Source organism: Sphaerodactylus townsendi, linkage group LG08 (genome assembly GCF_021028975.2).
Source record: "Sphaerodactylus townsendi isolate TG3544 linkage group LG08, MPM_Stown_v2.3, whole genome shotgun sequence".
NCBI classification, from domain to species: domain Eukaryota; kingdom Metazoa; phylum Chordata; class Lepidosauria; order Squamata; family Sphaerodactylidae; genus Sphaerodactylus; species Sphaerodactylus townsendi.
Window position 1 is genome coordinate 114,862,696 of NC_059432.1, and position 25,936 is coordinate 114,888,631.

Sequence of the window (25,936 nt, forward strand, 5' to 3'; positions counted from 1 at the left end):
CCCAATATAGAATAGAATAGAGCCCCTTGGGGATTGGGCGGTCTATAAATTTAAATAATAAATAAATAAATAAGAATAATTAATACATTTAGCCTGCCTCCACATGGTGATATGCTCCCCATTCTTCTGGTATCATGATGGTTCATTTTTTAAGTTGCATTGCTTTGGGCCTGGGCAGCATTGGTACTTGGGGAGATCAAAACCATGGAAGCCGGATCCTTTGACTAACTGGCTGGGGTCCCTAGGAAAACAAACCGCCGTTTCCCAACCGGACATCGTGAACTGGGAAGTTCTTCAATTTAGGAGGCAGGCAAAGAGTCTCCTCTGGTCAAGATGCAGGGGGAGGGGAGCACTCCAGACCTCCCCACAAGCACGTTGGACCAAGATAGTCTGACATGTGAGGCTGAAGGAATCAGTCACCCCTGCTTTGAAATACACACAGCCTCTCCCAGCATTGTATTTGGACAGGATCTGGGCTTTTAAAAAATGGCTTTTTAAAATGAGCTACTCAGAGAACTGCTAGCTGTGATGGCCAGAACGGCATCCTCTGTCCCAAATACAGGAGACCCTGATTGTAGACTGGAAACACAGGAGGAAGCCCGCAATTAACAAACGTCCATGGGGGGACCCTAGACAGGCCACTAAACTGGACGGGCCGTCAGCCTGACTTAGCATGCTGATTTCACCAGCTGCGTGGCTCCCCCCAATCGGCATAATCTACGGCTACCAAAGGTAAGCAAGCCAAGAGTTCTAGAAGCACAGGGAGCCAGCAAGAGGAGAATGGGGTTAAGAATAGACAGGTTGCAATCTGCATGGAGGAATAGATAATTCATTGTTAATCACCCACAGAAACACAGCGGAAATAGAAGTTAGCCAGGACGTTAGGAGAGAAGCTTCATGCGTGTGCCGAGTGACTCAATGTTTGGACCAGCTGGCTGCAGCCAGGGTGTTGACTGGATCAGGTCGTAGGGCTTGTATCACTGTGGTCCCAGCTCATCTACAGCGGTCTCCAATTGCTTTCTGGGCACAATTCAAGGTGCTGGCGTGGGCATCACCACCACCTGTGGCAGCGTATTCCAAACGCCAATCACACGTTGGGTGAAGAAGTGTTTCCTTTTATTAGTCCTAATTCTTCCACCCAGCATGGACCAGAGGATCTGATGGACAGAGGATCTGATGGACCATTAGATCCTCTGAAGTTGCCAGCCACAGATGCAGGCAAAACGTCAGGAGAGAATGCTGCTAGAACACGGCCATACAGCCCGGAAACTACACAGCACCCCAGCTAGCTTCTACTTTGTACTGCACCTCTGCCGAATAACGTCACGGCACGCTGTTCCGTGCATGCTCCCATGCGTTCGCAGTGTTGTTAGGGCACATCGCAAAAATCATTTCAGATTTTTAGCCCCACGGGGTTATTTGCGGCGACAGTGATTAAAGGAAAAGCAAGCAAGGAGGTTTGGAAACAAGTGAGTGCTACAGGGTGGGATAACTGAGCTAACAGGTGGGATATCCCAAGTGGGATCTACCCAAAGGACGCATAGACTGACCAACACGCACACGCACGCGCTCAGAAATGAGGTTACTACCTGAAAACAAGGAAGCCATTGAGACTGACAGGCCGTTCTTGGACATTTGAATCAGGTTAGATCCATCGTTACCATCTGCACGATATGGTGATGACAAAATATCGCATGTCAGCAGGAAGGGCGGAAGGGAGGGGGGACGTAAGCACGGGAGGGGTGAGAGTCCTACGCACAAAAGGGCCTTCCCATCAGAACAGAGGCTTTCCAGCTTTCTTCCTACAAAAGCACCTTACAGTCGGCTGAGGATTCTGGGATATGTTCTAGAGGGCATTGGCCAGTGGTGGCGAACCTATGGCACGGGTGCCAGAGGTGGCACTCAGAGCCCGCTCTGTGGGCACGTGCAAACAGAGCCCCCTCCCACAACATCTAGGCTGGCCTGGGCCGCTGGGCTCAATTATTAGCATTAAACCTAAGACCTAGTTTTGGGAAGCAGTGTAGGTAACCCTGTTAAACACTGTTAAACCCCACTGATTTTCATGCGAAGAACTAAAGTGTGATCTTTTATTTGGGAGTAAGTTTGGTTGCTGGCAATGGGACTTGCTTCTGAGTAAACCCTCCTAGGGTTGTGATTCACCCGTTGGAAGAGTTGCACGGTTGCTTCAAAGCAAAGCCACCAACTACCACCAACCTCACTCCCGAGTAACGCACGCCTCGGAGCCAACTGTTTTTTCTAAACTAAAACCTCAGTATTCAGGTTAAATTGCCATGTTGGCACTTTGCGATAAATAAGTGGGTTTTGGGTTGCAATTTGGGCACTCGGTCTTGAAAAGGTTCGCCATCACTGGCATAGGCAGTACACATGAGGCACAGGCCAGGCCTGCTGGCAGCAGAAAGTGCTAGCAAGTCACGGCTGACTTATGCCGACTTGTGGGGTTTTCAAGGCGGAAGATGTTCAGAGGTGGTTTGCTGTTGCCTGCCTCTGGGTAGTCCTTGGGGTCTCCCATGCAGGTACAAACCAGCACTGATCTCGCTTAGCTTCTGTGACTTCATGAGATCAGGACAGTCTGGGACATCCAGGCCAAGGCAGAAGAAGAAGAGTTTGGATTTGTACCCCACCTGTTTTTCCTGGAAGGAGACTCAAAGCGGCTTACAATCTCCTTCCCTTCCTCTCCCCACCACAGACACCTGGTGAGGCAGGTGGGGCTGAGAGACCTGTGGCCTAGTCCAAGGTTAGGATTCACAAACACGCGTGGCACATAGGCGCTGGCTCAAGCAATTTATATTACCTGTTAGTTTCTTGTGAGCAGCAGTGGCGTAGGAGGTTAAGAGCTCGTGTATCTAATCTGGAGGAACCGGGTTTGATTCCCAGCTCTGCCGCTTGAGCTGTGGAGGCTTATCTGGGGAATTAGCCTGTGCACTCCCACACACGCCAGCTGGGTGACCTTGGGCTAGTCACAGCTTTTCGGAGCTCTCTCAGCCCCACCTACCTCACAGGGTGTTTGTTGTGAGGAGAGGAGGGCAAGGAGATTGTCAGCCCCTTGGAGTCTCCTGCAGGAGAGAAAGGGGGGATATAAATCCAAACTCCTCCTCCTCCTCTTGTAAAGTATGCCAAATTGTTGGCTATTAGACTTATCAAACTATTATATCTCCATAACACATATATATCTCCACTTTAAATCCAATTCATGCAACATGTTATAGCTGTGTTTCATGTTATAGCTGTGTTTCACATACTATCACCATATCCTAACTAACATAGCTTGTTGGAATCATCTATATCTCTGTCTGTTACTCATAATGTGCTTACATTGGGACAGTATTTATAAGTAATTCAAGCCACCAATTCAGGATTTTCATTAATTGTCATGAACTTGTATTACAGTCACAACGGGTGACATTGACGCAATAATATTTACAAGATTATGGACATTGTTGGTTTAACAAATACATGATTATGGACTTGAGAGAAGGTTGTCTTGTAATAAATAGTTGCATGAATTGGATTTAAAGTGGAGATATATGTGTGTTATGGAGATATAATAGTTTGATAAGTCTAATAGCCAACAATTTGGCATACTTTACAAGAAACTAACAGGTAATATAAATTGCTTGAGCCAGCACCTATGTGCCACGTGTGTTTGTGAATCTTATATTGTTTTGGACGTAGCACATTAATTTCATAGCTAGTCCAAGGTTATCCAGCAGGAATGTAGAAGTGGGGAAACAAAGCTGCTTCTCCATATTAGAGTTGACCTGCTCTATACCATGCTGGCAAGAGACTTTAGAAAGGCATTGCCTCTGTGAAGGGGCCCTGGATTTCCTTGGTGGTCTCCCAATCCAGATGCTAACCAGGGCTGACACCACTTCACTTCCAATCTGATGAGACTGGGCTAGCCTAGGCCGTCTTGATCAAAGCAAGAGGCGTTTGGAGGTGGTTTGCCACTGCCTGCCTCTTAGTGACCCTAGAATTCCTTGGTGGATTTCCATCCAAGTCCTCACCACAGCTGACACTACTTAGCTTCTGAGATCTGATGAGACTGGGCTAGCCTAGGCCATCTCGGTCAAAGCAAGAGGCATTTGGAGGTGGTTCGCCACTGCCTGGCTCTTAGTGACCCTAGAATTCCTTGGTGGACTCCCATCCAAGTCCTCACCACAGCTGACACTACTTAGCTTCTGAGATCGGATGAGACTGGGCTAGCCTAGGCCGTCTCGGTCAAAGCAAGAGGCGTTTGGAGGTGGTTTGCCACTGCCTGCCTCTTAGTGACCCTAGAATTCCTTGGTGGACTCCCATCCAAGTCCTCACCACAGCTGACCCTACTTAGCTTCTGAGATCTGATGAGACTGGGCTAGCCTAGGCCGTCTCGGTCAAAGCAAGAGGCGTTTGGAGGTGGTTTCCCACTGCCTGGCTCTTAGTGACCCTAGAATTCCTTGGTGGACTCCCATCCAAGTCCTCACCACAGCTGACCCTACTTAGCTTCTGAGATCTGATGAGACTGGGCTAGCCTGGCCCATCCAGGTTGGGACAAGCAAATAGAGCTGGTTTGCCATTTCCTGCCTCTGTGGACTTCCTGGGTGGTCTCCCATCCAAGTACTAACCGGAGCTGACCTTGCTTAGCTTTGAATTAATGAGATTGAGGTAGCCTGGGTCATCCACATCTGGAGAACCAACATTTATACTTCCCTCAAAAGCTCATACACTGAAAATCTTGATGGCCTCTAAGGTACTACTTGACTCGAATTCAACTCTTTTATCACAGATCAACATAGCTTCCCTAACTATCTTCATAGATTGGGGAAGACCACTCTCCCACCTTCAGAGGTATATACTGAGACCCTTCAGAGGAAAACCACAAGGCAGAGATGGAGAACACATTCAACCCCAGTTAGAAGAGTCTCGGATAATACGTGCCAAGAGAGGTCTCTCTTTGCTTGGGCCCTTGAAGAGATATTGCCATTTAGACTGGGTAACGCTTGATTACATGGGCCAGCGGTTCAATTAGACTGCAGGGGTGTCCAACTCGGCCGCTTCAGATGTTCATGGACTACAATTCCCAGCAGGGGCTGATGGGAATTGAAGCCCACGAACATCTGAAGAACCAGAGTTGGACACCCCTGAATTAGAGCAAGCACAGAACTCTCCAGCTTTCCTGCCTTACCTTTGAGCTCATACTCGTCCACCTCTTCTGCAGAGCCAGAGTCTGACAGACGTGTTGAGTCTCGGGAGCTGAACTGGGACCCGCTGTCTGTTGCCATGAAACCTGGAAGGTCGATGCGAGAATAAGACAAAAGTTCTCAAATATGGCATTTTCTCACATCTGCAAATGTTTCAGTCCTTCCTCCCAACGGCCCACACGTTTAGAACCACCTGATTCGTCCTCTTGGAACAGAGATCAGTTATTCCAAAACCCTTCACTGACTCAGTTCGCTCACTCCAAATTATTCCACTGTAGTGGAGAACAAGAGATCTGCTCTGCAAGATCCAAGAAATTTATGTTAGTTACTGGATCATATGGGAGAGAATTCCCAACGAGTTTCAACAAGCAGCCTTTCTTCATATTGAAAGAGCTAGCAACTGCAGGATGAAAGCAGGAAAAACGCACATAATAGGCTCAGGGGGTAAACAGTCCTCCTTAACAGAAAGAAGAGTTTGGATTTGTTCCCGCATTTCTCTTTTGTAAGGAGACTCTAGGCGGCTCACAAACACTGTCCCTCAAAAAAGACACCTTGTGAGGTAGGTGGGGCTGAGAGAGAACTCTCTCAACCCCACCTACCTCACAAGGTGTCTTGTGTGAACTGTGACTGGCCCAAGGTCACCCAGCGGGAATATCGAAGTGGGGAAACAAATCCAATTTACCACTGCTCATGTGGAGGAGTGGGGAAATCAAACTCCCATTTTTCCTTCTCATTGGAACTGTTTGAAATTATGCCTTCAAGATCTCACTTTTAAGAAACTCCCATCCATCTTGTACTCCCTTCTCTTTTAGTATTCTTAACCATGGGATCACACCCAGTAGTTTCTTAAGTTTACTGAAATCAGCTTTCTTAAAGACTAGAATGTGTGTCTGACTAGACTTGCCATCCCTTTTCCATTGTATAACAAACTCCAGGAGAACATGGTCACTCCCACCTAAGGACCCTATCACTTCCACCCCATTAATCAGGTTATCATTGTTGGTTAAGAGCGGATCCAAATCAGTCAATCCCCTTGCTGCCTCCAGATTAGAGTCCACTGCTCTTAGCCAATATACCATGCTGGCAGAAGTACATGATGTATGTGTACGCTCGTGCATAGTTCATTACTAGTTCGCTACTTTGCATAATGTATTCAGCTGGCAGAATATGCATCTGAAAGAGTATATAATTTCTAAGTACCAAAACCAACAAACAATTTGTCGTTCTCGTATGAATCGCTGGTAACTGTATCTCTGCCACTGCTCTCTGTCATGAGGAAATGTCAGAAGCACCAGAGCAGCTAAGAGACCCTTCATGGGTCTGTTGTGAGGACAAAATGAAGGATGTATGATCCCTGTCAGTGGTGGTGAACCAGAGGTGGCACTCAGAGCTCTCTCTGTGGGCACGCGCAGAGTGCCCCCCCCCCAACACACACATCTAGGCTGGCCTGGGCCGCTGGGCTTGATTATTAGCATTAAACCTAAGACCTAGTTTTGGGGAAGCAGTGTAGGTAACCCTGTTAAGTGCGGTTAAACCCCACTGATTTTCATGTGAAGAACTAAAGCGCAATCCTGGGAGTAAGCTCGCTTGCTGGCAATGGGGCTTGCTTTTGAGTAAACCCTCCTAGGGTCATGATTCACCCATTGGAAGAGTTGCACGGTTGCCTCAAAGCAAAGCCACCGACTACCACCAAGCTTACTCCTGAGTAACGCATGCCTCGGAGCCAGCCGTTTTTTCTAAACTAAAACCTCAGTATTCAGGTTAAATTGCCGTGCTGGCACTTTACAATACATAAGTGGGTTTGGGATTGCAATTTGGGCACTCGGTCTCGAAAAGTTTCGCCATCGCTGCTGTATGTTATCCTGAGTTCCTCAGAAGAACAGCAGGATGAAAGCATGATGATGGACAGTTACATTTCCCCCTCTTCGGAGCCTTCACTGTCTTGATGCCAGGGAGGCAGTCCCATGAGTGTTTTGATAGAAGAAGAAGAAGAAGAAGAAGAAGAAGAAGAAGAGGAGGAGGAGGAGGAGGAGGAGGAGGAGGAGTTTGGATTTATATCCCCCCTTTCTCTCCTGTAGGAGACTCAAAGGGGCTTACAATCTCCTTGCCCTTCCCCCCTCACAACAGACACCCTGTGAGGTGGGTGGGGCTGCTCCGAAAAACTGTGACTATCCCAAGGTCACCCAGCTGGCGTGTGTGGGAGTGCCCAGGCTAATCTGAATTCCCCAGATAAGCCTCCACAGCTCAGGCGGCAGAGCTGGGAATCAAACCCAGTTCCTCCAGATCAGAGTGCACCTGCTCTTAGCCACTGCTCTTAGCCACTACGCCACTGCTGCTCCTTTTACACAACAGTAGTTGAGCGGACGGACACCAACGCAGGCCAAACACGTTCCCAATGCTCACTGTCAGAGCTGATCTCCTGGTAGGCCGGGTGGAGCTGGCGGGTTCGGATCTGCTGCCTCCGGAGGCGGATCTTCTGCTTCAGCTCCTGGATCTCCTTGTCGCTGTCCTCTTCCTCCTCTTCCAGCTGCCGGTTCGTCATGTTGCATTTCATCAGCTCGATGGCGGCGATCAGCGATTCGGAGATGCTGAAGTGAGCGTTCTCCTGGGGGACGGGAAAGGGGAGAATGCTAACTTTTGCACAAGAAAAAGAAAAGAAAAAGCAGAGGCAAGAATGAAACTAGGAATGGAAGGAACCGGGTCAGCCCAAACCCCACAATTACTTGCCAAAAACAAGAGGAAGCGTTACAATAATTGTATTGTGTTAATTGCTCATATACTAGTCAGCAATCAGTGAACAGAAATTCATATCAAATACACAAGAAATGTTTCTAACACACAGTCCATTTCTACTCATTCATAGTCCATTGAGAAAATGAGTCAAGGCGCAATGGGACCATAGTCCGCTCACTGCGTTACCAAAGTACGTAAAAGCCGGATGAAACCAGCTGTGCAGACTTTTGCACAAGCCAGGGGAGAATGGTTTGTCCCAGCGGCAATCGTGAGTTTTCCAAAGAAATGGGAGACTGGTTAGAGTTTAGATTTTTATCCCCCCTTTCTCTCCTGCAGGAGACTCAAAGGGGCTTACAATCTCCTTGCCCTTCCCCCCTCACAACAAACACCCTGTGAGGTAGGTGAGGCTGAGGGAGCTCCGAGAAGCTGTGACTAGCCCAAGGTCACCCAGCTGGCCTGTGTGGGAGTGCACAGGCTAATCTGAATTCCCCAGATAAGCCTCCACAGCTCAGGCGGCAGAGCGGAGAATCAAACCCGGTTCCTCCAGATTAGATACACGAGCTCTTAACCTCTTATGCCACTGCTGCTCCCCATTGGTTAGGCCAATGGGGAGGAGCAGCAGCAGCTGATCTGCCCTTCACTACTCAAAGAACCAATGTCTGGTTGAAGGGCTTGTGGTCGAACCCCGATTCGAACCTGAGACTTCTGAGTCCTAGACCAACGTTCAAATTCTGCAACTCTGAGAGTTTTCCACCCATCTGCAGTATTTGGAACCTTCTACAGAAGTCAGCTTCCTGGCTGGGCTTCGTTCTTTCCCCTCCCAAACACATTTTGTATGATTGTGTGCATAAAACATAGCGCCTCCCCCCCGCCCCCCCGGGCTTTTATCTTTATTGCTTTTCTATCCATGCTAAAAAACAGTCACACACATATCCTCTCTCCGATTAACTATTACAATATGTTTTTTTAAGAAATATATATGCCCCCTTTTCTCCTGGGCAGCTGGGACTTGTATGACTTATTCAGATTCCCTCTTCCCCATTTAAACTGGAACATGGCCATACAACCCGGAAAACCCACAACACCCTAATCTTCTGTCAGTCTTTTCCCATGCCAGTTGCCTGCAGTTTAACTGCCCATAAACAGCGCACATGACTCTGCCCAAGACATGACCCTCTACTTGTTCCCATGCTTACCTTTTCCAGGTCCGCACAGCTGCCGAAATCTTGCTCTGACAAATAACTAATCAGCGACTGCCCTTCCGAGGGTCTTCGAAACATCCCTTCCCCGGAGCTCAGATATTGCCCAGTATCTGGAGACCGGAAAATATGAGAGAACAATTCTTCATATTGTTTTTTTTTTTAAAGAGTTTTATTGGTTAAAATTTCCACCAGTGTTATTCATATCCGCAAAAAACTAAAAAAAAACCACATTTACAGCATAGACAACAGCCAATATTAATCTCTACCACCCAACATTATCTATCTAACCTTCACCACCCATCACCAATCACCCCTAACATACAAGACATTATTATAAGTTTTATAAGTAATTACATAAACTTAAGTTCTCACAATACTAGAACCAGGGGGCATTCATTGAAAATGCTGGGGGGAAGAATTAGGACTAATAAAAGGAAACACTTCTTCACACAACGTGTGATTGGTGTTTGGAATATGCTGCCACAGGAGGTGGTGATGGCCACTCACCTGGATAGCTTTAAAAAGGGCTTGGACAGATTTATGGAGGAGAAGTCGATCTATGGCTACCAATCTTGATCTGCCTTGATCTCAGATTGCAAATGCCTTAGCAGACCAGGTGCTCAGGAGCAGCAGCAGCAGAAGGCCCTTGCTTTCACCTCCTGCATGTGAGCTCCCAAAGGCACCTGGTGGGCCACTGCAAGTAGCAGAGTGCTGGACTAGATGGACTCTGGTCTGATCCAGCAGGCTAGTTCTTATGTTCTTAAGTTTATTTCTTACATACATTCTATTGTTCTTGCTAACCCATCATATACTATTTTCTAATTCAACAATACTTCTTGTTGATTAACAATATTTTAGTTTAATATTTTTAGTTTATGTTAGTTATTACATATTTTCTACATTTGTCTATTAATTATTTACATTGTCTTGCATTTGCAAACTTCCCCCTACAACTGTCCATATTGTTGAAGGCTTTCACGGCCGGAATCACTGGACTGTTGTGGGGGGTTCTGAAGGTGCCAGCCACAGATGCAGGCGGAACGTCAGGAGAAAATGCTACAGGAACCCATCCATACAGCCCAGAAACCCCATAACACTCCAATTCTTCATATCCTAAAGACTTCGACCGATGTCTCTTAACCACTACGCCACTGCTCCTTGATGCTCTGTAGGTGAGGTCTACCTGCAGAGCATCAATGGGGGACAGTTGAGTGGTGGCCCCATCCAACTCACCGTACTCCACGTAGACTGACCCGGGCCCACTCAATTCACCGCCCTGTCCAGAAGCCAGGTTGCTTTTGAACAGCGAGATATCGCCGTGGGACTCTAGGCATGATACAAGACAGAGACATATCAATTGCGGGTGTCAAAACAAGTCCTGTGGAAGAACCGTTGGAACTGAAGGGAACAAAATGGAACGCCGTGAGAAGATGGAAAAATAAAGTGACCAGGTAGGAGGGGATAAGAAGGTACAGGCCAACAGGTGCTTAGAAAGAAGCAAGGCTGAGAAAAATGCGGTGGAGCAAATGTTCAGGCAGACAAGAGGAAATCATGCCAAAGGTGCAGCTACGGGGTGTTCAATAACACCCCGTATACACTTCATCGAGGATATCAGGCTCCAACCAAGGAGAATATTGCTGAACTGTTTCCTTAAACCAGGGGTAGGGAACCTGCGGCTCTCCAGATGTTCAGGAACTACAATCCCCCCCCCACCCCCCCCCCCCCCCACCCCCCCCCCCCCCCACCCCCCCACCCCCCCCCCCCCCCCCCCCCCCCCCCCCCCCCCCCCCCACCCCCCCCCCCCCCCACCCCCCCCCCCCCCCACCCACCCCCCCCCCCCCCCCCCCCCCCCCCACCCCCCCCCCCCCCCACCCCCCCCCCCCCCCACCCCCCCCCCCCCCCACCCCCCCCCCCCCCCACCCCCCCCCCCCCCCACCCCCCCCCCCCCCCACCCCCCCCCCCCCCCACCCCCCCCCCCCCCCACCCCCCCCCCCCCCCACCCCCCCCCCCCCCCACCCCCCCCCCCCCCCACCCCCCCCCCCCCCCACCCCCCCCCCCCCCCACCCCCCCCCCCCCCCACCCCCCCCCCCCCCCACCCCCCCCCCCCCCCACCCCCCCCCCCCCCCACCCCCCCCCCCCCCCACCCCCCCCCCCCCCCACCCCCCCCCCCCCCCACCCCCCCCCCCCCCCACCCCCCCCCCCCCCCACCCCCCCCCCCCCCCACCCCCCCCCCCCCCCACCCCCCCCCCCCCCCACCCCCCCCCCCCCCCACCCCCCCCCCCCCCCACCCCCCCCCCCCCCCACCCCCCCCCCCCCCCACCCCCCCCCCCCCCCACCCCCCCCCCCCCCCACCCCCCCCCCCCCCCACCCCCCCCCCCCCCCACCCCCCCCCCCCCCCACCCCCCCCCCCCCCCACCCCCCCCCCCCCCCACCCCCCCCCCCCCCCACCCCCCCCCCCCCCCACCCCCCCCCCCCCCCACCCCCCCCCCCCCCCACCCCCCCCCCCCCCCACCCCCCCCCCCCCCCACCCCCCCCCCCCCCCACCCCCCCCCCCCCCCACCCCCCCCCCCCCCCACCCCCCCCCCCCCCCACCCCCCCCCCCCCCCACCCCCCCCCCCCCCCACCCCCCCCCCCCCCCACCCCCCCCCCCCCCCACCCCCCCCCCCCCCCACCCCCCCCCCCCCCCACCCCCCCCCCCCCCCACCCCCCCCCCCCCCCACCCCCCCCCCCCCCCACCCCCCCCCCCCCCCACCCCCCCCCCCCCCCACCCCCCCCCCCCCCCACCCCCCCCCCCCCCCACCCCCCCCCCCCCCCACCCCCCCCCCCCCCCACCCCCCCCCCCCCCCACCCCCCCCCCCCCCCACCCCCCCCCCCCCCCACCCCCCCCCCCCCCCACCCCCCCCCCCCCCCACCCCCCCCCCCCCCCACCCCCCCCCCCCCCCACCCCCCCCCCCCCCCACCCCCCCCCCCCCCCACCCCCCCCCCCCCCCACCCCCCCCCCCCCCCACCCCCCCCCCCCCCCACCCCCCCCCCCCCCCACCCCCCCCCCCCCCCACCCCCCCCCCCCCCCACCCCCCCCCCCCCCCACCCCCCCCCCCCCCCACCCCCCCCCCCCCCCACCCCCCCCCCCCCCCACCCCCCCCCCCCCCCACCCCCCCCCCCCCCCACCCCCCCCCCCCCCCACCCCCCCCCCCCCCCACCCCCCCCCCCCCCCACCCCCCCCCCCCCCCACCCCCCCCCCCCCCCACCCCCCCCCCCCCCCACCCCCCCCCCCCCCCACCCCCCCCCCCCCCCACCCCCCCCCCCCCCCACCCCCCCCCCCCCCCACCCCCCCCCCCCCCCACCCCCCCCCCCCCCCACCCCCCCCCCCCCCCACCCCCCCCCCCCCCCACCCCCCCCCCCCCCCACCCCCCCCCCCCCCCACCCCCCCCCCCCCCCACCCCCCCCCCCCCCCACCCCCCCCCCCCCCCACCCCCCCCCCCCCCCACCCCCCCCCCCCCCCACCCCCCCCCCCCCCCACCCCCCCCCCCCCCCACCCCCCCCCCCCCCCACCCCCCCCCCCCCCCACCCCCCCCCCCCCCCACCCCCCCCCCCCCCCACCCCCCCCCCCCCCCACCCCCCCCCCCCCCCACCCCCCCCCCCCCCCACCCCCCCCCCCCCCCACCCCCCCCCCCCCCCACCCCCCCCCCCCCCCACCCCCCCCCCCCCCCACCCCCCCCCCCCCCCACCCCCCCCCCCCCCCACCCCCCCCCCCCCCCACCCCCCCCCCCCCCCACCCCCCCCCCCCCCCACCCCCCCCCCCCCCCACCCCCCCCCCCCCCCACCCCCCCCCCCCCCCACCCCCCCCCCCCCCCACCCCCCCCCCCCCCCACCCCCCCCCCCCCCCACCCCCCCCCCCCCCCACCCCCCCCCCCCCCCACCCCCCCCCCCCCCCACCCCCCCCCCCCCCCACCCCCCCCCCCCCCCACCCCCCCCCCCCCCCACCCCCCCCCCCCCCCACCCCCCCCCCCCCCCACCCCCCCCCCCCCCCACCCCCCCCCCCCCCCACCCCCCCCCCCCCCCACCCCCCCCCCCCCCCACCCCCCCCCCCCCCCACCCCCCCCCCCCCCCACCCCCCCCCCCCCCCACCCCCCCCCCCCCCCACCCCCCCCCCCCCCCACCCCCCCCCCCCCCCACCCCCCCCCCCCCCCACCCCCCCCCCCCCCCACCCCCCCCCCCCCCCACCCCCCCCCCCCCCCACCCCCCCCCCCCCCCACCCCCCCCCCCCCCCACCCCCCCCCCCCCCCACCCCCCCCCCCCCCCACCCCCCCCCCCCCCCACCCCCCCCCCCCCCCACCCCCCCCCCCCCCCACCCCCCCCCCCCCCCACCCCCCCCCCCCCCCACCCCCCCCCCCCCCCACCCCCCCCCCCCCCCACCCCCCCCCCCCCCCACCCCCCCCCCCCCCCACCCCCCCCCCCCCCCACCCCCCCCCCCCCCCACCCCCCCCCCCCCCCACCCCCCCCCCCCCCCACCCCCCCCCCCCCCCACCCCCCCCCCCCCCCACCCCCCCCCCCCCCCACCCCCCCCCCCCCCCACCCCCCCCCCCCCCCACCCCCCCCCCCCCCCACCCCCCCCCCCCCCCACCCCCCCCCCCCCCCACCCCCCCCCCCCCCCACCCCCCCCCCCCCCCACCCCCCCCCCCCCCCACCCCCCCCCCCCCCCACCCCCCCCCCCCCCCACCCCCCCCCCCCCCCACCCCCCCCCCCCCCCACCCCCCCCCCCCCCCACCCCCCCCCCCCCCCACCCCCCCCCCCCCCCACCCCCCCCCCCCCCCACCCCCCCCCCCCCCCACCCCCCCCCCCCCCCACCCCCCCCCCCCCCCACCCCCCCCCCCCCCCACCCCCCCCCCCCCCCACCCCCCCCCCCCCCCACCCCCCCCCCCCCCCACCCCCCCCCCCCCCCACCCCCCCCCCCCCCCACCCCCCCCCCCCCCCACCCCCCCCCCCCCCCACCCCCCCCCCCCCCCACCCCCCCCCCCCCCCACCCCCCCCCCCCCCCACCCCCCCCCCCCCCCACCCCCCCCCCCCCCCACCCCCCCCCCCCCCCACCCCCCCCCCCCCCCACCCCCCCCCCCCCCCACCCCCCCCCCCCCCCACCCCCCCCCCCCCCCACCCCCCCCCCCCCCCACCCCCCCCCCCCCCCACCCCCCCCCCCCCCCACCCCCCCCCCCCCCCACCCCCCCCCCCCCCCACCCCCCCCCCCCCCCACCCCCCCCCCCCCCCACCCCCCCCCCCCCCCACCCCCCCCCCCCCCCACCCCCCCCCCCCCCCACCCCCCCCCCCCCCCACCCCCCCCCCCCCCCACCCCCCCCCCCCCCCACCCCCCCCCCCCCCCACCCCCCCCCCCCCCCACCCCCCCCCCCCCCCACCCCCCCCCCCCCCCACCCCCCCCCCCCCCCACCCCCCCCCCCCCCCACCCCCCCCCCCCCCCACCCCCCCCCCCCCCCACCCCCCCCCCCCCCCACCCCCCCCCCCCCCCACCCCCCCCCCCCCCCACCCCCCCCCCCCCCCACCCCCCCCCCCCCCCACCCCCCCCCCCCCCCACCCCCCCCCCCCCCCACCCCCCCCCCCCCCCACCCCCCCCCCCCCCCACCCCCCCCCCCCCCCACCCCCCCCCCCCCCCACCCCCCCCCCCCCCCACCCCCCCCCCCCCCCACCCCCCCCCCCCCCCACCCCCCCCCCCCCCCACCCCCCCCCCCCCCCACCCCCCCCCCCCCCCACCCCCCCCCCCCCCCACCCCCCCCCCCCCCCACCCCCCCCCCCCCCCACCCCCCCCCCCCCCCACCCCCCCCCCCCCCCACCCCCCCCCCCCCCCACCCCCCCCCCCCCCCACCCCCCCCCCCCCCCACCCCCCCCCCCCCCCACCCCCCCCCCCCCCCACCCCCCCCCCCCCCCACCCCCCCCCCCCCCCACCCCCCCCCCCCCCCACCCCCCCCCCCCCCCACCCCCCCCCCCCCCCACCCCCCCCCCCCCCCACCCCCCCCCCCCCCCACCCCCCCCCCCCCCCACCCCCCCCCCCCCCCACCCCCCCCCCCCCCCACCCCCCCCCCCCCCCACCCCCCCCCCCCCCCACCCCCCCCCCCCCCCACCCCCCCCCCCCCCCACCCCCCCCCCCCCCCACCCCCCCCCCCCCCCACCCCCCCCCCCCCCCACCCCCCCCCCCCCCCACCCCCCCCCCCCCCCACCCCCCCCCCCCCCCACCCCCCCCCCCCCCCACCCCCCCCCCCCCCCACCCCCCCCCCCCCCCACCCCCCCCCCCCCCCACCCCCCCCCCCCCCCACCCCCCCCCCCCCCCACCCCCCCCCCCCCCCACCCCCCCCCCCCCCCTCCCCCCCCCCCCCCCCCCCCCCCCCCCCCCCACCCCCCCCCCCCCCCCCCCCCCTCCTTCCCCACCCCCCCCCCCCCCCAAAACCCCCCCCCCCCAACACCCCGCCCCCCCCCACCCCCTCCCCCCCCCCCCCCCCCCCAAAAACCCCCCCCCCCCCCAACAACCCCCCCCACCCCCCCCCCCCCCCCCCCCCCCCCCCCCCCCCCCCCCCCCCCCCCTTCTCCCCCCCCCCCCCCCCCCCCCCCCCCCCCCCCCCACACCACCCCACCCCCCCCCCCCCCCCGGCCCCCCCCCACACCCCCCCCCCCACGCCCCCCCCCCCCCCCCCCCCCCCCCCCAGAGCATTTCATGACATCCTTTGTGGTCCACTCTCCATGGATCCACGCATTCATTATGCACGGAGCTTACTTCCCACTTACTCTTCCCTCTCCATATCTGCTGGGTCACAAAACTCCAAATGACACCAGGTAGGTAAGCTACCCCTACTAATATTTGCACAATTCCCCCATAATTTCCCTGTCACAACTAGACATACTTGCTATGCGATAAATGCTTTCTGAAGTTTGCCTTAACTAATTCATAGCATTTGCTGTAGTAAGTATATTTAGGATTAATATATTTAGGATGAATATCACTGTAAGCAAGGCTGAGACAATACTTGATATGCCAATGAAAGCCACTGTAAGGCTTGCCATGATTGTTCTGGACCAGTTTTGTTGGCATCAGACTCATCCCATTGGCTGTGAAATAAGCCCATTTGTCCTGTGAAACTCAAGGAAGCCTTTGTCTGAATCATGGCCTGGAGGAAATAAGATGCAGCCTCTGCATAGCAACCCTGCTGGTCTCCCATCCAAATACTGACCAGGGTTGACCCTGCCTAGCTTCTGAGATCTGACAAAATCAAGCTAGCTTGGGCCATCCAGGTCAGGGCTTATAACCAACATTTAATTAAAAGCTTTGGTAAATAAAATATTCTTATGGCACTGTTAAAGGTTTCACATGAACACACAAAAGGTGCCTCATACTGAGTCACGCCACTGATCTATCAAAGCCAGTATCATTTACTGTGACTGGAAACAGTGCCATAAAACAAAGGCCTTTCGTGACATCGATTACATACTTCTTTTACTGGGGTTGCTGGGGACTGAACCTGGCACTTCTGCATGCAAAACAGATGTTCAACTATGAGAGAGTGATCCCCGGGAGATCAACCCCTCCCAAGGAAAACACGCAAGCTAAGGAGGAGAGGTGCAAATTGTAAAGAATAAAATGTTTAGTATTTTACTTATTTTGAAAGCAAGTTGTAAAATTTATGACCAAACAGAAATGTTTGTGTACTAAGATTACAACAGACCCTCTGATGACTCTGTGATGACACTCCCCACGTTCTAAAAACATCCTTTAGAGAAATGTTCTGTATATTGTAAGCATGGGTTAAATACTCCTTATTAGCATGGTAAATCTTCCCAAAGCATTTAAAGCCCTACTAGACATATTTTCTCCACACCTGAAACTTTTCCATGCCCCCCTTCACTTCCCAACTAATCCATATGCTTCCTATGGACTTCCTTCCCCTCCCTTCTGCCCTTTTCACAGTCGACCTAGGTGTAGTGATGGCTGTGACTTGATGCTATACAACTTGCCTAGCCAGCAACAGCCTCAACATTTGTGCAATTTAGGTACCAGGAGGAAGGAAGAAAGGAGGAAAAGCTGAGAGGCAATGTGGTATAGTGGTTATAGTGTCCCCCACCCCCCCCCCCCCCGCCGCCCCCCCCCCCCCACCCGGGCCCCCCCCCCCCACGGCCCCCCCCCCCCACCCACCCCCCCCCCCCACACCCCCCCCCCCCCATGTTCAGGAACTACAATTCCCATCAGCCTCTGTCAGCATGGCCAATTATCCATGCTGGTAGGGGCTGATGGGAATTGTAGTTCCTGAACATCTGGAGAGCCGCAGGTTCCCTACCCCTGGACTAGATGAACTCTGGTCTGATCCAGCAGGCTAGTTCTTATGTTCTTATCCAGCAGGGCTCTTACACTCTTTTTTTTTTAATTTTTAAAATAGTTTATTTAAGTTTCAGCATAAAATACGTAACGTAACATAGCATGCAAAAATATTAGACTTTGGGAACGTACGGGAAAAACGTGTCATTATCTATAGCGTTAAAGTTTGTTAGTTTTGATTCCTATTTCCTTATGGACATTTTATCACCTGATCTTTGACAAAGTAATATTTTGTTCCCTTGTTGGTTTGTACCTTATTTGCTACCATAACACTCTTGAATGAACAGCAGCCATCACGGCCGATCCAGGCTCTGCCCGTCTTACCGTGAGCTTTCCCGGAGGCCACGTTGGTGTCCGAGTGGGAGCGCACGTGGCTCCGCTTGAGGCCCCCATGGTGGGCCGTCGTCTGTCCTTCTGAGAAGCTGGACCTCCGCAGGGGGACAGCCTCCCGGCTGCTGCCCGCACTCGCGCCCTGCTCCCCCAAGGAGGAAACCGACTCCCGCTTCTGAGAGCTGCTGGAGGAGAAGAGATTGGAAGTGCTGCTCCTGGTGCTGTCGGTGTTGGCCGCGCTGGAGTCACTGGGGCTGCTGCAGGCTCGGTTCTGCCGGCCCAGGTTCCCGATGGCCAGGTACTCTGGGCCGTCTGTGTCTTCCTGGCTGCCGGCCCAGGGGTCATCGTTCTGGTTGGCAGACGTGCCGGAACTCGGCTCACCGGCAGCGGGGAGAGAGTCCCGTGGGGAAGAGACGTTGATGTGTGGAAGAGCGGTGGCGGGGGGTTGGGAGGACCTCCCCTCTGGATGCCAGTGGGCTGAGGCACAGGGGGCATTTTCCTGAGGCTGGCTGGAACTGCTGCAAAGCGAGGTGCTTGTCGGCCTCCTGGCTGGAAAGAGGAAGAGAAAGAAATGTTCAGAATCCTCCAGGGTACGGGGTAACACAACGGCATGGTTTTCCCCAGAGGTGGGATCCAGCAGGATCTCACAGGTTCCCGAGAGTAGGTTACTAATTATTGGTGTGTGCCGAGAGGGGGTTACTAATGGGTGGTTTTGCCACGTGATTTTTGCCTCAGTCATGCCCCTCCTCTCAGCAGTAGCGCGCAGAACTTGAAGCAGTCTAGCAGGAGGTGCACCGGCGTGCGTGGCAGCCTGCGCCTGCGTGCATTCGTTTCCCGCCCAAGGATCGGCGCAGCAGCTGCGTCCTTGCCCAGGAATGCCCCGCCCCTGTCGTGCCCCACCCAGCCCCATTGGCGCTACGTCACAGTTTGAATCCTACCACCATGGGATCCTATTACTAAACTTTTAGGATCCCACCACTGGTTTTCCATCTGTTAGTTGGGGGTGGCACCTTCAGGGGGTTGGAGCCCCTTCCCTCGGAGGGAAGGCTGGAGATTCTGAGACTTTTTTGTCGAGAGAAAAGGTAAGCAGGGCCACGATACAGGTTTATGAAAGGAGAGAATTAAGGAAGAGAACTTTTTCTCCCTCTCTCAAATCAGGAGAATGCCCAGTCCTGGGCATCACAATTCAAGAAGGATGCAGACAAACTGGAATGGGCCTGGAGGAGGGCGACCAAAATGGTCAAAGGTCTGGATTCCACGCCCTACGACAGTGATGGCGACCCTTTTCGAGACCGAGTGCCCAAATTGCAACCCAAACCCCACTTATTTATTGCAAAGTGCCAACACGGCAATTTAACCTGAATACTGAGGTTTTAGTTTAGAAAAAAAGTTGGCTCCCTCTTCCTCCGCCCCACCCGCTCGAGCAGGGGCCAGCCTGCTCTAGCCTCCAGCAAGTTCCACATGAACCACTCTGTGCCTCTCTAGCATCTCTGCCTCCTTTGCCGCCCCCCCCCCCTTCAGGCAGCAGCCACCAAGAGCACAGGCACCAGGCCCACCAGCTGAGTCCTCCCTGCTCACCGCGGTGCGTGCACGTTGTGCTCAGTGGCCCAGGTCAGTCTAGATGTGTGTGTGGGGTGTGTGTGTGTGTGTGTGATTTTCTGCCCCCCACAAGATGAACTCTGTGTGCGCGCGCCCACAGAGAGGGCTCCGAGTACCACCTCTGGCACTCGTGCCATAGGTTCGCCACCACTGCCCTACGAGGAGCAGCTCAGGGATTTACATATGCTTAGTGTGAAGAAGAGAAGGTTAAGGGGTGATATGTTTATTAATAGTTCATCTTTGTTAATACGACTATGAAGTTTACAAGATTATAAATGCAGATTCATTTAATACAATTATTTTCACAATGTATTATTATCATTGTTATTTTTGTTCATGTTTGTTTATTTTTTAGAAACTTTTTTCTCCCTTTCCTGTAATTGATAAAATTGATAAAATTGATAAAATCCTCTGTTGATAAAATAAAAAATATGGGGGAGGGGGAGGGAGAAGCACAGCGTACAGCGACCAGCGTACAGCCACCAGCAACTAAACTTCAATACAGCAATACTGGGTTAATATTCCTTTTCCTCGAACCCCCTCCCTTGGGATCCCAGCGGGGTGAAATAACTAGCCGCATTCCAAGGGAAGTAGAATCTTCAAGGCCGCCCCGAAGATAAGACGGTTGCTGCCCAGCTAGAGGGCGAGGAAGAATTTTTGTGCCCGAAGCAAAAACAAAAACAAGCCGGGGGTTTCCCACCTTCTCCCAGCCCACCCCAAAGTTCCACGGCAAGACCTAGCAGGGGTCTGCAGAGAAGGGCAACGAGGATGATTGAGGGACTGGAGCCCCTTCCTTATGAGGAGAGGCTGCAGCGTTTGGGGCTCTTTAGTTTGGAGAGGAGACGTCTGAGGGCGGATATGATTGAAGTCTATCAAATTATGCATGGGGTAGAAAATGTTGACAGAGAGAAATGTTTCTCTCTTTCTCACAATACTAGAACCAGGGGGCATTCATTGAAAATGCTGGGGGGAAGAATTAGGACTAATAAAAGGAAACACTTCTTCACGCAACGTGTGATCGGTGTTTGGAATATGCTGCCACAGGAGGTGGTGATGGCCACTAACCTGGATAGCTTTAAAAGGGGCTTGGACAGATTGATGGAGGAGAAGTCGATCTATGGCTACCAATCTTGATCCTCTTTGATCTGAGACTGCAAATGCCTTAACAGTCCAGGTGCTTGGGAGCAACAGCAGCAGAAGGCCATTGCTTCCACATCCTGCCTGTGAGCTCCCAAAGGCACCTGGTGGGCCACTGCGAGTAGCAGAGAGCTGGACTAGACGGACTCTGGTCTGATCCAGCAGGCTCTTTTTTATGTTCTTATGTTCTTCGATGTTCATGGACTACAATTCCATGAACATCTGGAGAGCCGCAGGTTGCAGACCCCTAAGGGAAAAGCTGATACGCCAACAGGTTTTCAGAGGGATTGATCGGGGACCTCCTGTGTGCCACGCGTATGCTCTGCCACTCAGCCACGGCCCCTCCTCCAACAGGAGTTGCTCAGATGTGGCATGCAGTGTGCTGCAGTCTCCTGGCTCTGAAAGGCTTCTCCAGGAGACAAGCGTTCAAAGCAAGGCAGTTGTATACAGAAACACAGGCCCAGCTTGAGAGCAGAAAACAGGTTCTACGTGGTGAAACTGCGCCCCAGGCGTAGAAACGTGCGGCCAAATATGCATAGTGTGCTTGATGCAGGAGGGGGGTGATATGTCTGTGGCAGCAAGATTTCTTGTACGGACCTGTTTCCTGGAGCCCCGCTTTCACTTCCCACTTTCTCCGTGGCAAGCGACACCACTTTTAGCCTGGACTTTTAATTTGCTTCACCGCCAGAGCAGGCAGATTTGCCCTGGAACTCTTCCCTCTGCCCACAGACAGCCTTCCCACTCCCTAGGACCGCTTTGCATATCTTCCCCCTCGCCCCCCCCCTCTCAAAGCGGCCAGCTCCTTCCTGCTTCTCTAAGTGCAAGAGATCAATTTCTCGATATAATAACAACAGACAGGGCTTTTGGAAGGAACTTTTCGAGAAGAGGACCTTTTTTTGACTCATTCCACTTCCCTTGCTCTGCTTCTGCCCTTCCCGATGATTGGGAGGACTTTTAAAACTTTATTTCAGACAGGACTCTGTTTTAAAATAAGTCTCTCTCTCCTCTTCTCTTGCAGCACACAGAGAGACAGAGAGACAGAGAGACAGAGAGAGAGAGAGAGAGGAAAAGGGAGAGGGTATCAGCTCTAGTGTTGCGAATCCCAGGTTTGAGGAGATCTGTGCCCTCAAGGCGGTGGATGGGCAGAGTTAAAAGAACCAGAAAACCAGAGGCCTAGCAGAGTTCAGCAGAAAAGGTGTACTGCAGGCTGTGGGCTCGCGTGTCAGAGGCCCAAGGAGAGTGTTCCATACATAACGGGCCCGGGACTCATCGCCCTTACCTTGCATGCTGGCAGAGGTTGAGTGAAGACCTGAGAAGGAGCCAAAGTAGCGATGGGTCACGCAGTCAGCCGGAGGGGTGAACACGGATCCAGGCAGAGCTGTGAGGCTCTGGCTCTTGATCACAGGCATGGAAGCCTCGCTTTTCCTCGCAAACTGAAAAGAGAAGAGCCTTGCTGGTGAGCCAGAAACCCAGAAGGAAGCAAAGCCGCAGAGGAAGAAGCAGAAAGTATTGAAGGTATCGACGGTATCAGTTTACCTTCAGGGATTGCTACCCGCACTGTTTTGTCTGCTGCGGAATGCTGAGCACCTGATATGGAATTATCTAAAGTGCCGGACCACCTTGCTCAACCTCCCCAATGCTGTTGTCCTGCGATGGCATCCACTCCCCACGCACAATTATGTGTTACAGGAGAACACCAGCTGTGGCAGGTAAGCAGTTTTTCAAGGACGCTGAATAGTCAGAAGCAATTTTAATTGTTTAGTATGTTATAAAACCAAGAAAAACTTTCCTCACCATCGATGTGTCTATTTGGGCGAGCAGCCTAGGATTGTTCTGTTCCACGGCCTCCAGACACTGCAACATAACTGTGACGTGGGCGTCACTGAGCAGAAAAGCCGAATCTACAAGGAGGGAGGGAGAACAGGGAAGGACTTTGTCAGGCTCCGGACTGATGTGTTCTACTGCGCTTCTGGCTCCTCATTCGTATGCTAAAGTACACAATGCTGTTGGACAAAGAGAGCTTTGACTGGCTATTGTGTGTTTTCCAAGCTGTGTGGCCATGGTCTGGTAAGAACATAAGAACAAGCCAGCTGGATCAGACCAGAGTCCATCTAGCCCAGCTCTCTGCTACTTGCAGTGGCCCACCAGGTGCCTTTGGGAGCTCACATGCAGGATGTGAAAGCAATGGCCTTCTGCGGCTGCTGCTCCTGAGCACCTGGTCTGTTAAGGCATTTGCAATCTCAGATCAAAGAGGATCAAGATTGGTAGCCATAAATCGACTTCTCCTCCTCCATAAATCTGTCCAAGCCCCTTTTAAAGCTATCCAGGTGAGTGGCCATCACCACCTCCTGTGGCAGCATATTCCAAACACCAATCACACGTTGCGTGAAGAAGTGTTTCCTTTTATTAGTCCTAATTTCTCTCTGTCCACATTTTCTACCCCATGCATAATTGTATGGACTTCAATCATATCCCCCCTCAGACGTCTCCTCTCCAAACTAAAGAGTCCCAATTGCTGCAGCCTCTCCTCATAAGGAAGGTGCTCCAGTTCTTGCTCCTAACCCCTTGCCCGCATCTATGCCTGGAATCCTCAGAGGCATAAGGTGTTTCTGTCCAGGGCGCGGTGTAGAGTGATTGTGTGGTAGGGTAAATGTTTTGACTGCCTCACAGGTGGGAGGAGAGGTGGGAGGTGCATTTGCATGTTTCTGGGTGAAGTCCAATTCCAGTTGCATTTGTACTTGCATTTGCATTTGAATTAGAATGTGTCCAAGTATAGCTCATCATTGGAAGTTGCATTTGAATGTGTGTTTTTAAGTTTTTTGGGTTTTTTTTTAGTACTGGTAGCCAGGTTTTTGTTGATTTTTCAGGCTCTCTTGCCTGAAAAGAGTCTGAAAACCCACAACAACCAGTTTAGCACAAAAAAGGTTGAAAAGCACAGGTACCAGAACACAGCCCTGTTTAACACCCTGTGACACCGGAATTTTAGATCTTAACGGGCCCAATAAATGGCCTCTGACCTGGCAGGTGGGGTTTCTATTAAGAGACACAATTAGCTAAAGGAGCCTGGGATCGATATTAAGATTCTTTACTTTAACCCACAGAAAATCTCTATCTACAGAATCAAAAGCCCCCTTAAAATCTATGAAAGCTACAAAAAGACTAAATTTACCCTTTTGTAAATATTTGGAAATAAGAGTGTTCAAAATCAAACAATGACGCAAAGCGGTCTTTCCCTCCATAAAGCCAATCTGTTCCATACCAATGGGCTTTTTTAATTGAAATCCAGGCAAGGAGATGATTAAGCAAAAACCTGGCATACAATTTACCCGAAATTGACAAGAGGCTAATTGGTCCGTAGTTGGAAGGAGAACTGTGGTCTCCTATTTTAAATAGATGGATAATAATACCATTGTACTTCAATAACATTATAAGAGAAAGAAGACTCCAAAGAAGACAATGCTGCTAGGAATAGTGGAAGGGAGATGGGAAAACAGAAAGACCCAACGTGAGATCGGCCCCATCAAGGTAACCACAGTCCCTCCATTTGCAAGACTTGAGCTAGATAGTTAAGGATAGGACATTTTGAAGATCGTTAGTTCATTGGGTCACCATAAGCCTACAGCCATACCACCCTGAACGCACCCGATCTCGTCTGATCTCGGAAGCTAAGCAGGGTCAGGCCTGGTTAGTACTTGGATGGGAGACCGCCTGTGAATACCGGGTGCTGTAGGCTAAAAAAATGGGGTAGAAAATGTGGACAGAGAGAAATTTTTCTCTCTTTCTCACAATACTAGAACCAGGGAGCATCCATTGAAAATGCTGGGGGGAAGAATTAGGACTAATAAAAGGAAACACTTCTTCACGCAACGTGTGATGGGTGTTTGGAATATGCTACCACAGGAGGGGGTGATGGCCACTAACCTGGATAGCTTTAAAAGGGGCTTGGACAGATTTATGGAGGAGGAGAAGTCGATTTATGGCTACCAATCTTGATCCTCTTTGAACTGAGATTGCAAATGCCTTAGCAGACCAGGTGCTCAGGAGCAGCAGCAGCAGAAGGCCACTGCTTTCACCTCCTGCATGTGAGCTCCCAAAGGCACCTGGTGGGCCACTGCGAGTAGCAGAGAGCTGGACTAGATGGACTCTGGTCTGATCCAGCTGGCTTGTTCTTATGTTCTTAAGTCAGAAGGAATTTGAAAGCACTTCACACACACACACACACATATACAGGGGCATAAGCGATGGCATCCCAGGCATGGGTTTCTTCTTACCTGCATAGAATTTCCTGATGCACTGCTTGTTCCCAAGGAGGGGCTTCAGCTGAGCTGACAGGCAGTGGAACTGCAGGCTGTGCTGGAGCCACAGCTCAGCAACGGCCCGGTCGCTGACAACATCCGTGCCCCGCTGCCTGTCCTCGTGCAGATGGATGAACTGGAAGACAAACGGCACTAGTAAGAAGAGGCAGACAGAGAGCAGACGCACGACAGTGGCCCCCTGGACTGGTCACATGCCTCTCTGAGAGGGTGGTGTGGTGGTTAAGAGCAGGTGAATTCTAATCTGGGGAACCAGGTTTGATTCCTCCACCTGAGTGGCAGAGGCTTATCTGGTGAACCAGATGTGTTTCCACGCTCCTACATTCCTGCTGGGTGACCTTGGGCCTGCCACAGTTCCCTTGGAACTCTCTCAGCCACACCTGCCTCACAAGAAGAAGAAGAAGAAGAAGAAGAAGAAGAAGAAGAAGAAGAAGAAGAAGAAGAAGAAGAAGAAGAAGAAGAAGAAGAAGAGGAGGGGGGGGAGGAGGAGGAGGAGGAGGAGGAGGAGGAGGAGGAGGAGTTTGGATTTATATCCCCCCTTTCTCTCCTGCAGGAGACTCAAAGGGGCTGACAATCTCCTTGCCCTTCCCCCCCTCACAACAAACACCCTGTGAGGTAGGTGGGGCTGAGAGAGCTCCGAGAAGCTGTGACTAGCCCAAGGTCACCCAGCTGGCGTGTGTGGGAGTGCACAGGCTAATCTGAATCCCCCAGAGAAGCCTCCACAGCTCAGGCGGCAGAGCGGGGAATCAAACCTGGTTCCTCCAGATTAGAGACACGAGCTCTTAACCTCCTACGCCACTGCTGCTCCGGGGTCTGTTGTGGGCAAAGGAAGGGAAAGGAGCTTGTAAGCCACCTTGAGTCATGGGGTATAAATCCAAACTCATCTCCTTCTGGTCAGCAGTGCCTCCTTTACTGCCATCTACACAGACAACATCTCTGGGGCACCTGTTTGAGGCATCCTTGGGCAAACGAGAGGCTGTTTGGTTTATACTGTGGGCCGGTCACTGTCTTCCAGCTTTCTAACCCCCTGCCATGCAGGAAGACACAATCAATGCA

General features: G+C 57.2%; 1 protein-coding gene and 1 non-coding gene across 2 annotated transcripts in view; one reads left to right on the plus strand and one right to left on the minus strand.

Annotated features, from left to right (window-relative positions):
* Positions 1-1,270: 1,270 nt before the first annotated feature.
* The window catches only part of RUBCN (rubicon autophagy regulator), a 32,683-nt gene continuing 8,017 nt past the window's right edge, over positions 1,271-25,936 (minus strand). Inside the window, exons 3-11 of the mRNA XM_048506257.1 lie at positions 24,839-24,998; positions 22,362-22,468; positions 21,847-22,000; positions 17,826-18,380; positions 10,367-10,459; positions 9,128-9,243; positions 7,602-7,803; positions 5,183-5,284; positions 1,271-1,664 (exon numbers count right to left, since the gene is read on the minus strand). Coding sequence (XP_048362214.1) covers positions 1,498-1,664; positions 5,183-5,284; positions 7,602-7,803; positions 9,128-9,243; positions 10,367-10,459; positions 17,826-18,380; positions 21,847-22,000; positions 22,362-22,468; positions 24,839-24,998 — 1,656 coding nt within the window. The 3' untranslated portion in view covers positions 1,271-1,497. The remainder of the gene's footprint in view (positions 1,665-5,182; positions 5,285-7,601; positions 7,804-9,127; positions 9,244-10,366; positions 10,460-17,825; positions 18,381-21,846; positions 22,001-22,361; positions 22,469-24,838; positions 24,999-25,936) is intronic.
* Positions 24,182-24,300, plus strand: LOC125438648. Its single transcript, XR_007245361.1, has one exon. It is a non-coding gene; the product is annotated as a 5S ribosomal RNA (ribosomal RNA).